Here is an 11,934-nt window from a genome sequence, read left to right as displayed (position 1 = left end):
AAAATGTTTATGGTGCAATAAAATTCTATATATATTTTTATATTTATATTTATTTATATGTTTATATATTACCAGCGTGAGCAACATTTATTTATGATTTTCTTGCATTTACAAAACATTCTAAAAGCATCAATAAAATACATGTGCTGTTACAACTAGATTCACGTTCTTGATGGATTATTTTAGCCATTCGCAGGCTTTTATTTAATCATTTAAAACCTTTATGACAAGTACAAAAACATGTATGTGTATATATATATATATATATATATATATATAACTGGTTTAAAACGCCTGAATTATAAACAAACAAAAACACCACTGTACTCACACTTCATCGCTAAATCTGCAACACCATTGGCAAGTTCACTATTGCGATGTCACACACTCATCAAACTTTGGCGTCTTGTCAAACTGCAGTTCACACAAACAAGCACCACACCGTCGAAGATCATTGTCACCAGTAGCAACAATAGCTTCCATTCGATATGTTTCTGATCTGTAAAGAGTGCACAAATCACATTGTTTGTGCACCAGCAACGACGACGAGGGGGTTTGAGATTGTCATGGCTAGAATGCAAGGCTGCGCTAGATCCGAGGCATGGTGCTATGGAAACAATCAGTGAAAGCCTCAGATGGAGCACCAGTGACTAGAAGTTTGACGTCAAAGAGGAGTTGGAAAAAGAGACCACACCGCGGATTGCTAGCACTAAAGGTAACACCTTGCCATGGACGTTGCTGCTGCCTGCGCCGTTCAGTTCAAGAGCATCACTTCGAAGAATCTGGAGAATGTAGGAGAAGATGGGTTGCTGTGTGCATCACGAGTGGACTAGGAGACGGGAGTGGTACCCACATGCGGAATCCGTTGGATGAGACAACGATGTGCACCGTCGTCGACAACCTTGCAAGATTCGAAGAGGCGGCGGATGAGGAGAATCTGAATCTCTCCCGTAGGATTGTGAGACAATGCGGTGATGGCCCGTGACAGGCAGCCAAAGTTCAAATTCCGCATGGTGAAGAGGTGTATATGCCGTCGTTGTTATCGAAGCTTACGTATGCTAAGGAGCTTCTCGTTAAATTTGGTCGGGGTATTCTGGTTTGTAAGCTCATCGCATCCGGAGTTCGTAGTCTAGGTGGCGGTCTCGAGGTTGTTCATAGTGTTATTTCATCTGATAAACTTGATGTCATGTTATCCTTTTCTTTCAAAGGCAGTTTGCATTCATCGTGATTGAACAACAATAACGTCAATAATAACCCAACCGTTGAGGTTATGTTCAGTGGCGTGAAAGTAGATCCAATGTTGATCTCCACGACTCTCCACGACGAAGCGCCATTATGTCATCTGTTGCGTATATCCTAAATCGGCAATACAGATAGCTTGAAACACAGTAAGTTTTGGTCTTCATATCCATCGGCTTCTTCCTGAAAGTTACGTTGTCGCAAGGCATTGGGATCATAGTCCGCAAGGTGCAGGAATTTGTGGTCAAGCTTTCACCCTGGATTCATGTTGCGGTTCCTAGACATTGACGATGGTGTCGGTCAGTCGCCGTAAGTAGTGGTCATAACCAAAACTTGCCTCACAACTGACTGTGGATGTGTAAATCTCCTCGTCCTCCTCGTTCTCCTCTGTTTGTTTAATTCAAGTGGGTCTCGACATTGTGATTGTCCGCTCATGTGGTTCAAGAAAGCCAATCGCTAGCTTAAAAAACGCAGCTGCTGCTGCTCAGCAACAACCAGACAAGTTCAACATGCGAGACGAAGATTTCCCCCCGTTGCTGCTAGTCTCCAAGGCCAGCCTCACAAGAAATCATGAAGAAATCAAATTATTATTTTTTTCAAATGAATTTGAATAGATTTAATTATTTATTTAATTATTTGTGTGTGTGTGCGTATATATACACATACTCAAGTACAATAGTATGCCATTGGGCACACAAAAGTCGTAGATCTTTCTAGCCTTCTTTTATGTATGTTTATGTATGCATGTATATTATACAATTTTCTCACATGCTACATAAAGAAAATAAAAGGAATGAATGTATATATAAATATGCATATTAAATAATCAAATTGCAACAAGTCATTTATTTTAAAACCAGATTACTAGATAGTTTTAAATGTTGTTATATTCAGTATTTATTTATTTATTTTGTTTGGTACCTTGAATCTTGCATGCATATGTATGTATATGTGTATGTATGTATGTATATTACTAGGCAGTATTAAAATTTTAATGAAATTCAGAATGATTTTTACAAAGTCGCATTTCCACCATCAAATTGCAATAGCACACTGTTGATAAAATATATAAGCATGTGTTTTTATTGTTACGATACTTATCTTATGTAAGCAAATTTGTATCTATACAAATTACCAATCTCAAAAATTTGTATAAATCATTCAAGCATCGTTTTATTTTTAATACTATTTATAATTCTTTAATCTTAATAGTTTGAATTATATGCAAAATTATATTGCTTTTTAATAATATTGATTTACTCTAACAATCATAATCCAGTTTAACCCATCAATGAACTTCTTACCTTAAAAATTGGATGTGATGGTTGATAACTTTAGTCCATGTATCCAAATTACTCATTTTATTTAATGCGTAATTTCATTTGTTGTGGAACTCTTCTTTTTTGTTAAAAGTATGAACGATTTTTTTATTTTAAGAAGCATGCTATTAAAATAATATAAATCCAAAATTGAAAGTATGTTTACTTGTTACTTTATCTTCTTGTGTTCTTTTGCATTACAAGATTTCCAATATATATATTTCCTAAATATAATAAAATATTGGAAATATTTAGAATATATATATATTTAGGAATATTTTATTATATTTTTTAAATATAAAATACTTTATGTAAACTCGACTATTAACAGTACCTTAAGTGAACTATGTAGTAAATATGTAAAAGACAATAAAAACACCAAAAGCTTTGTCACAAATTCACAATGGATAGTTGAATATTATTCAACTTAACAACTCTCTCAAAAAGCCATAATGTTCCTCTGCACGATAAATAGATGTCTTAAACTTTGAAATTCAATGAATATTTGTATTCTTTGCATCATATCCAATGTTCCTTGCAGTATAGTTATGAAATTGACACAGGTCATGAATTCCTTAGCACTTACAAAAATTGCTTAACATTTAATGAAGTTAACACAATTGTATGAAAAAAGGACATGCAAATAAATTAACAAATAAATAGGGATGTGCACAATCAGCACATCACATCAAAGACGAGCAGAATGATGCATAATACACATAAAATATATATAAATAAAAGGAATTGTTAAATTGACCCAACCATTTTTTCATTGGTTTTCAATCAATATTGATCCATTTAACAATTTCTTATATATATATATATATATATATATATAAACTGTTGTATTGGGTGGGGGAGGGATCATAGATACTTCCCATAATTACTCCCTTTCCAACCTTATTTATTGTTCGCCCAGCTGTTAAGTTCACACTTCAAACTTAACTTTAACGCTAATAAATACACACGTGGCGATGCTTGGGCCTGGAGCTCCCCACTTGTGGAAGAAGTGGTGAGCACGCATATACATGAACCAGCCGAACCTTTGGTCATCAGCGCTCCTTGGGAGTCCGTTCCACACGAAAACCAGAAGGGAGGGGAGGCGAAAATCCTTCGACGCAGATTACACACGGAACTGTACTCTGCACACGTGGCTCCTCCGTACATAGAAAAAAGGAAAAAGGTGTGGAATCCATCCTCCTCGTGTTTTTGTTGTTGTTGTTATTGTTCTTCTTCTTCCCATCACCGCCCGCCGCATGGACTCGGGGATCGAGCGGGCGTTCTCGGGTCGCCAGTATCAATGCAGACAACTCTGAGTAGGACGAAAGCCTAAAATTGCCACTAGAGACCAATTGCACTCACAGATGGGGAGTAGAGATAGAGAGAGCGAAAGCAGTGTGGTGAAGAAGCTCACAGTGACGAAAAACCCTCTCTCTCTGTTTCTGTCTCTCGCTTCACGAATAAACCGTTCGTCGTGGTGCGGAACCTCCGTGAGATCTCTCGACGGAGTCAATTCTCAAGCCACCCGCGAACGCACAGAACTGGCAACTTGGTGAGCAAGTGGATGCGATTGCGGGCGGTCTGAGGCGGTTAAGGAAACCCCATTCCCGAAGGACTGGAAATCTCAGGTTCGGGGGGCCCTTATCCCTTCCGTCGGGATACTTCGCCAGCCAGCAAACCTACTGTGCTCCCTCCTTCTCATCCACGCAATTGCTGTGCGTGTGCGATCGACGTTATGATTTTAGGGCTGACTTGGCGGGTGCAGCACAAGATTCAGGGAATGGGGGAACCGCTTGACGTTTGATTGAGAGATTCTAAAGCCTGTAATCTCATGACGTGGCTAGTAAACGACTTCGGCCTATTTTTTCCATGAGCTTCTTCGTGCTTGTAAATTCTTCTCACTTCATCAGAGTTAATTTTCCCACTGATGTTTTCTTTTTCTCTTTTCGATATTCTCAACGTCTTCCTGCAGTCAAAGTGCAGCCTTTTAACCCTATTCTGGTGATGAAGCATTTTGCAGGCGTTTCAAGCGGTTTGCTCCACTTTAGGGTTTAACTGTTGGGGGAGGGGGGGGGGGTGTGTGCACGTCTTCACGACTTTGGGAGTTGAATGGGTGCAGTTGGTAATAACTGGAGCTTTCAACTAATACTTATTTTATGGAAAAGGAAAATAAATAAAATTTATCATTAAGAGAGAGTTGTGCCACAAGCATCACTGAATGTGTTCTTATCATCAAGTGCTCGTGTTGGACAACAAAGGACAACAATGGACATTTCGAATTTTGTATTAGTAGTATCCTGATTGTCTTTTTTCTTAGACATGTACCCATCTTCAAATTTGGTGGAAATTAACAATAGCACAAATGATATTAACATTTACAATATATGCATGTTGGTGTTTTTCTTATTGTATTTTGGGCACTGCACCCTCTGACAAGCATAAACGCAGAATCACGCTACATTCTAGGTTTCTCTTTTTGAAAAATTAATATACAAGAGTTATGCACAAAAGATAATATATGTATTTTTTAAAAAATGTGAATCAAATTGTCTTTACTTGAGTGCTGATGTCAACACTGTCAACAACAAAAACATTCTTGAAATGAGAACATAGTATTTACAAATGAACAGAAATCAACACGTGCATGGAGTTACTTATTAAATTTAAGCCAAGTTCTGATTTTTTATTTATTTTTTATTTTAATTTTCCTTCCTTTGGATTAAAAAAATATAAAAAAAACCTGCATCAATATTCAAGTTTATCTTACAACCTGGAAATTAAAATAATTTTTTTATTACTTTTGATGGATTTGTATATTCTAATCCTCTTTGCTAATACTTGTTTTCAATAGCCGTGTTCCATGAATCAACCTAAAAATAAACAAATAAATAAATCCTACAACAACACATAAATAAACAAATAAACCAACAACAACACATAATAAATGCACTAAACATTTTCCACTTCGGAAGCTCTCCCTTTTGTAAAACAGTATTTCCAGTGCAGGGGATTTTATTTTTTACTGATTGAAAGGGAAGAAGTACAAGTAAGAATGAAAACAAATAAATAAATAAATAAATATGTGGAGAAAAGAAAAAAAGGACGCAAATTTCAAAAGTAAAAAGACACTGCCTTGTGTACTGGGATGAGAAAATTGTGCGTTGAGAATTGGATGAATATACGAGATGAATGTACGGGATGAATCGTATACGGATGAAGAAAAATTCATCCACGAACTACATCGAAAGAGTCCTTTATCATCGACATGGAAATTCATTAACGAGTCTATACAAGGTAGAAAAGAGCGGACACGAAAACCTGACCTGGAGGAGGAGGAGGACAGGAGTGAGAGAGAGGAAAGAAGTCCCCTGGTGTGAATTCGGAAGGACGAATGAACCATGTCATCCATCCACATAATGAATAAACGTGGTTTGGGCTTCATCATCCATGTTGGAATTTTGTAGGACTGGTGAAGAACCTGCAATTTCTCCAGAGAAAGCAAGATGACGAAACCCATGAAGCGCAAGGAGCAGCATGGTACGCCATTCTACTAAGATGGGGCAATTTGCCCCAGGGTAGTAAAGTTACATAATTAAATTAAAATTAAAAAAATTATACGAGTAGTGAGCTCCCTCAGAGGACGGGGGAGGCGGACGAAGGCGTGGGCCCCAGAGAAACTTAACAATGCGAGGAACGGAACGCGCGTTCAGGTCGTGGCAGGGAAGTGGACGGCACAGGCGGTGAACTGCTCATAAGCGTCGTCCGTCGTCGGTCTCTACCCAACGTGGAACGGACGCAGCCGCCAGAACACGTCGACGGTGACTGTAGGGAGGTCGGGAAAGCCTTGGGTGAGAGCCAGAGGAGGAGGGAGTTGAGGAGAGAGACAAGTGGTAAAGGGCGGCTATGTGCCAATGGGGAAAGCGCACAGCGTCGTCCCTCTGCCAAACCAGCCTCCCTCTCTCCCTCCTGTTGCCCGCTTTGCCTCCGTGCTACCCTTGCCTCCCTCCCTCGCACCGATCTCACCCTCCTCCCTCTCTTCCTGCAGCTCATACATACGCTGCAGACGTTGTTGTCCCCTTCTCCTTCCCCTTCGACCTCCCCTTCCCTCCGCCACACCGGACCCCCTCTCCCTTCCCTCCCTCCCTCCCTCCCTTCTTCATTGCCTCCTGGGAATACTTACCCTTTTACTTCATCGGCGTCTCGCTTTGCTGGGCAGGCTCCTCTCTCCAACCCACGGCATTCGTCTAGGCCTTCCCTTTAGGTGAGTTTGTATGTTTCGTAGAGCAGTCCGACCGCTTATCGCCTGTATTTGATACCAAGTCTAGCACCAGCAGCAGCAGCGATACCGTCAAAAGCCTCTCGTAGGTGAACTTTTTGTGACTTGACACGGCATGTGAGGTTTGTTTAGCTGCGTTTACGAGTTCCAGAGGCGGGCGAAGTGTTTTGCCTGAGGGTTGAGTTGGCGGCCGAGTGATTCATTACATTTCTTTATTGGTCAATGAGAGAGACGTTCTTGAAGTGTGTATGAATGAGCGTCGATGGGGTTGTGCTTTAGTGTGGGAGGGTTGTTGGGAGCTTAATGTTGGCGGTTGTGATGCTGAGGAGCAGGTCATACGAAAGTGATGAAATGTGAGGATGGAGTGTTCCTTTTTTACGGAGTTGGTAGCACTGAGAGTATAAATGAATGTGAGTAAGCGGTTGAGAATGTGTTGTTGTTTGACGTGAGGCTCACCTTGACATGGTGGTGTAGGAATATAAGTTCAATGGCTGAGGCTGGAAGTCCTGGCAGTCAAGACAGTCCACACTCGGATGATTACGGGGGTAACCATGGGAGTGGTGAGAGGGATAACTCCAGCGTTCGCGAGCAGGATCGTTTCCTGCCAATCGCTAATATTAGCCGCATCATGAAGAAGGCGTTGCCTGCTAATGCCAAGATTGCCAAAGATGCGAAGGAGACAGTTCAAGAGTGTGTTTCCGAATTCATCAGTTTCATCACGAGCGAGTATCCATTTGATATGGTTTTTCGGTGTCATATGTCGCATGTTGCCCTTGTCTTACTGTTTCTTTACGTCCGCTAATGTGGCCGTTGGACCGTAATAACGTTGGCGTTAAGTTACTGAAGCAGTTCTATTACCTCCCGTAACTTTCTTATGGAGTTAGGTTCACTCAATTGTTCCTGGTTTCGATGTCCTTTCGTCTTACTTCCTGCTTGTGTTGTACCTTGCATTCTTAGCTGAGGAAACTTGCCGTTAATGATTTCTACCGAATTCAACAGTTCGTAACATGCACAACAGCTATGTTTCTTTGCTTAGATCCCCCAATTCTGTTCCAGTTTCAGCTTTTAGCCGCTTTTCAGTTACATGTCTGCAGTCCGGAACAAATTCTTGTGAGTCGATACTTTCTGCTCCGCAACATGCAAGTTGTCTGGTTCGTGTGACTGGCTTTTCTCATAACATCACAGTGCCTTAGATCATCATTGTGCGGGTTGTCATAATATGATTGTGTCTGCTGAAGAAACGGTGATTGTCTTTGTGTCTCTTCGTTTCATAGTGGAGTCTATTTTGGTTTGATGGTTTCTTTGATCATGTGTACAATGTAAAACTTGGCGTTATTTTTGTTTGTCCTCCCTGCACCGCATTGTCTGCCGTTTTCCTTGACCTATTACAGAGCTAGCGACAAGTGTCAGCGGGAAAAGAGAAAGACGATCAATGGAGATGATTTACTTTGGGCCATGAGCACATTAGGGTTTGAAGACTACGTCGAGCCGCTGAAGGTTTACCTTCACAAGTACAGAGAGGTACTTTCGCTGTTATCTGTTCGCTCCTTTCTCAAGACCTGCTTGACTGCTCTATCTTTCTCCTACAGTTTGGTTACCTTTATTTTGGTCTGCTCCCGAAGCTCCCTTACATGCATGCAGGAGTCTCTTAATATGTGGTATGTGTTTAATTATTCCACAACACTTGTCCAACCCTAACTTGTATGCTGCTTTCAAGGTAATGAGTAGGTCAGGATTTTTGCAGTGAAAGAGCACTAGTATTTTGCTTATGGTTGATTGCTCAGAGCATTTTTTAGATCATCGCTGCAGCATGAATTCAAGGACTAATTCATTTTCATTGGCATGTGTGGTAAATCGACTCGGTTGGCTTCCAGACTGAGGTATGCTAGACCTTCACTATTATCACTATGTTCCATGTGGGAGTACTGTGGCTGTGTTGATGGTATTTTGTTGTTCTGCATTTTTAGAGCCATATTTTGATTAATGTGTTCTGAACAATGAACTAAAATGAAGTGAACTGTAGTAATTATGTCGTAAGAGGCAATACTGTACCACAGCCAGGAGTTTGTCATCTTGCTGATGGTTCTGTAAATTGCCCTGGTATGATCCAGCGGTATTTCTACTACTATTTGGTTGTGCTGAAGGAATTAATATTGCATTCCATATCTCTATGCTGTGACAGAGTTCAAACAGTTTTATCATTTATCATTTTATTTTACTGAACTATAAGTATAGATGCTTTCACAATTTCATACGTTCAGCATTTCTTTATACCTTCGTTGGTGGTGTAGGGTGCTCTGACGAACAAGGCTGGTGAATCATCTTCTGGCAAGAAGGAGGGAAGTGGCATGGTATCTCCTGGCGTTCAGGTGGGCTTGTAATGCTGCTCTTACTTGATTTTAGATCGAGTCTTAGATTTTGAAGGCCCTGCATGTTCTGTGCCAAGACTTTTTCTCTGAAGGACTGGTGAAGGTGCTGTTCGGCTCATACATCAATCACTCCTTTTAGTATTGTTGACGTACAATCAGGAATGCCAGATTGTGTACTTGAAAGGATGGTCGAGTCTACCCTTTCATTTTGTGGATCTACAGTAATGGACTTTTGAGCAAAGTGAATAACATTCAGCTAATCAGCGAGTGCATAGCCCAGAAAGGTTCAGAGCATTAATAATCAGTTAGATTTTTGCAATGATTTGAAAGTCTTTACGTTTTCTACAATTGGCCAAGTGCTATTGCACCTCGTTGTGTGGAAGAGCTTGTGTGATTCTTGCTAACTGTCGTTCTCGATTGTTAGATGGTGCAGCAAGGAGGCTATAACCCTTACATGCAAGCGCAGGTTTGTTTGGTTTTACCCTCGTTTATTCTTGCATTTTTTTCGTTTCTTGTGTTTATGATTGTGTGTTTTACGTGAATTTTGTTATGAAGTTCAGTCTACAATGCAAGATGTGTTCATTGTGAACAGCTGTGCATTGCTGTATGTGTACGAATTTCATGTTTCATTATTGTTAAGTGTTAATTTGGCACTTAAACTAATTTTGTTGGCAAAAGTAAAAGCTGATCAAGCTGTGACAGCGTTAGTTTCGTATATTGAATCATGCACTTGACTATTGCTACTTCTCCTGGAATGGATTGGTTTGCAGATGATGAATCCTGGCAACTACCAGGTTCAACATTATTAGTATTACAGGCTTCTGTTTCTGCATCTTTGAAATGACAAGGTTTGTTTTCTTTCTTCGCAATTAGTTCTGGCTTTGCTTCTTGTTGTTGTTGTTTTGCTATTGCTGCTGTCTTCTTTTTCTTTGTTTCTTTTAGGTGTCCTGCATATTTTTAGTTAAGGATTGATGGCCGTGATATGCACTATTGATCATGCAGATGCAGCAACTGATGATGGGAGCTCCTGGGTGAAAGTTGTAAATCTGTGTAAAGGCATTCGACTCTCCTTGTAGATGAAGATTAGGGAGTAACCCAGAAACCCATAGTCCTTTAGGTGTAGAGAGCTTATGGGGAACGGTCAGTTTTACGTGACGATTGAGTTAGCATAAGGAAAAGAAGAGGAAGTTAGTCGTGGATGCACTTCTGGTTTTGACAGTTCTACCCTAGCTGCTCATTTTAGATGCTGTCTGCGGAAAAATCGGAGGGCTTTTTGAGCTCCAGTCAGCACAGCGTCAGTTAGGGGATCAAGCAGTGAGGAATTTGTCAGCATTTTTTTCAACATGCTGCTGACCCAGTGCGGGAACTGTACAATCTTTGGAAAAAAAGAAATGAACCTTGTTGTCTTTGTTCTGACAGCAATTGAATAGTATATTACAGCTTTGTTGTCCTCGCATAGTGACATGAATATGTGGAGCTGTGAGGAAAGGTTTGAGAAAGTGCAAAGGATCAGTTGTATCATTGTGGTCTGATTCTATCAATTGTTGATCTAAGTAGAACTAGTTCTTGCTGTTCAGAAGTTTGTAATTTGTTGGTACCTGTGACTTTCGAAGGGATACGTAATTTTTTTGGGGTGCTACAAAGGACAATTAGTCAGTTCTCGGGTCATGTTGCATCGTATTTTTTTCACAATTATCTTCTGTCGATTTAGGCACGTGAGAGAGTCCAACTATCTATCTCAGGAAGGGTCTGCAACAGCGTTTGCAGTAATTAATCGCAGGTGAGTCATGGATTGTATGATGTGATGGGATAAGAGAATCTCTTCTGTAGCAGTTAATCTAGATCATGTCCAACTTTAGTTTTTATCTTCTCTCTCTTTCATGAGGATTTAATCGGAGAAAGATCTTGCAGGAGTTGAATATGTCCCAAGTGTACTGCAAAAAGAGGGAGTACTTTTGCATTCGAGATGTACACACGTGTACATCGGGACATATTCGAGGTGTCCCGATGCAAGTTTATCGTTTGTAGTAGAGTGATTGGAGGATGGTTTCGATCGGACCCGATATCCACGAATGCAGACTACTTGGTCGATCTTGTCTCCTGGTGGTGAGTATCGTAAGGCACACCTTACCATCTCTCGTCCTGGTGATGCAATTTAGTTTTTCTCTGAAACTCGATGCTTAACAGTGGAAAATTCAATAAGAGTTGAAATTCATGAGCAAGTAGGTGCCTTGTGCACATCTGATTCTTTAGGATCCTTGGATCTCTTTTCATGCCAACTACTGAAGCATGCGTGTGGCTGGCTCGTTTATTTTTTTGTATGTTTATTTTTATTTATTTTTTGTTTTTTCCGGGAACTAAGAGTTAACCCCTATTCAAAGGTGTTATTGAATTATAGAAAAAGTATGGGTACATGCTGTAGCATTTATTTCAAGGATCTATATTTAGATGGGAAATGTATGTTTTTGACGTATTTCTTATGAATGTACATCTAGCTATCTCGTTTGTTGTTTCAAATCTATTTGTAAACTCTGGAAGTTACTTTTGTTCAATGTGATCACTTTGAGGGTGTCTTCTATGTTATATTATTATTATTATTATTATTATGTAATCTTAAATAATACTTTTCTATTTTGAAATGTGTGTTTTTTTTGGTCTAAAGTCATCATTTTATTTATTTATTTATTTATTTGCTTTCAATTTGTCTTCAAAAGTAGATATTTACAATTAG

The 11,934-nt window shown here is 39.8% G+C and overlaps 1 protein-coding gene and 2 long non-coding RNA genes across 3 annotated transcripts; 2 read left to right on the top strand and 1 right to left on the bottom strand.

The window, feature by feature from the left end:
• Positions 1-502: 502 nt before the first annotated feature.
• Positions 503-3,366, bottom strand: LOC149989500 (uncharacterized). The gene is made up of 4 exons (XR_016502074.1): positions 3,321-3,366; positions 2,893-3,018; positions 2,544-2,634; positions 503-2,292 (listed from the first exon to the last, which is right to left on the bottom strand). It is a non-coding gene; the product is annotated as an uncharacterized LOC149989500 (long non-coding RNA).
• Positions 3,367-4,306: 940 nt separating this feature from the next.
• Positions 4,307-5,204, top strand: LOC149989499 (uncharacterized). The gene is made up of 2 exons (XR_016502075.1): positions 4,307-4,445; positions 4,579-5,204. It is a non-coding gene; the product is annotated as an uncharacterized LOC149989499 (long non-coding RNA).
• A 1,205-nt stretch (positions 5,205-6,409) lies between these two features.
• Positions 6,410-10,635, top strand: LOC112279242 (uncharacterized). Its single transcript, XM_073532686.2, has 7 exons — positions 6,410-6,819; positions 7,309-7,560; positions 8,226-8,714; positions 9,126-9,203; positions 9,628-9,669; positions 9,974-10,051; positions 10,206-10,635. The coding sequence occupies exons 1-3, from the start codon at positions 6,470-6,472 to the stop codon at positions 8,530-8,532; spliced, it is 909 nt and encodes a 302-aa protein (XP_073388787.1). The 5' UTR covers positions 6,410-6,469; the 3' UTR covers positions 8,533-8,714; positions 9,126-9,203; positions 9,628-9,669; positions 9,974-10,051; positions 10,206-10,635.
• The last annotated feature ends 1,299 nt before the right edge of the window (positions 10,636-11,934 follow it).

This window comes from Physcomitrium patens, chromosome 3, assembly GCF_059467195.1.
Source record: "Physcomitrium patens ecotype Gransden chromosome 3, ASM5946719v1, whole genome shotgun sequence".
Lineage (NCBI taxonomy): Eukaryota > Viridiplantae > Streptophyta > Bryopsida > Funariales > Funariaceae > Physcomitrium > Physcomitrium patens.
The sequence above is the reverse complement of the archived record's forward strand: the minus strand, read 5'-3'. Positions and strand labels throughout refer to the sequence as shown.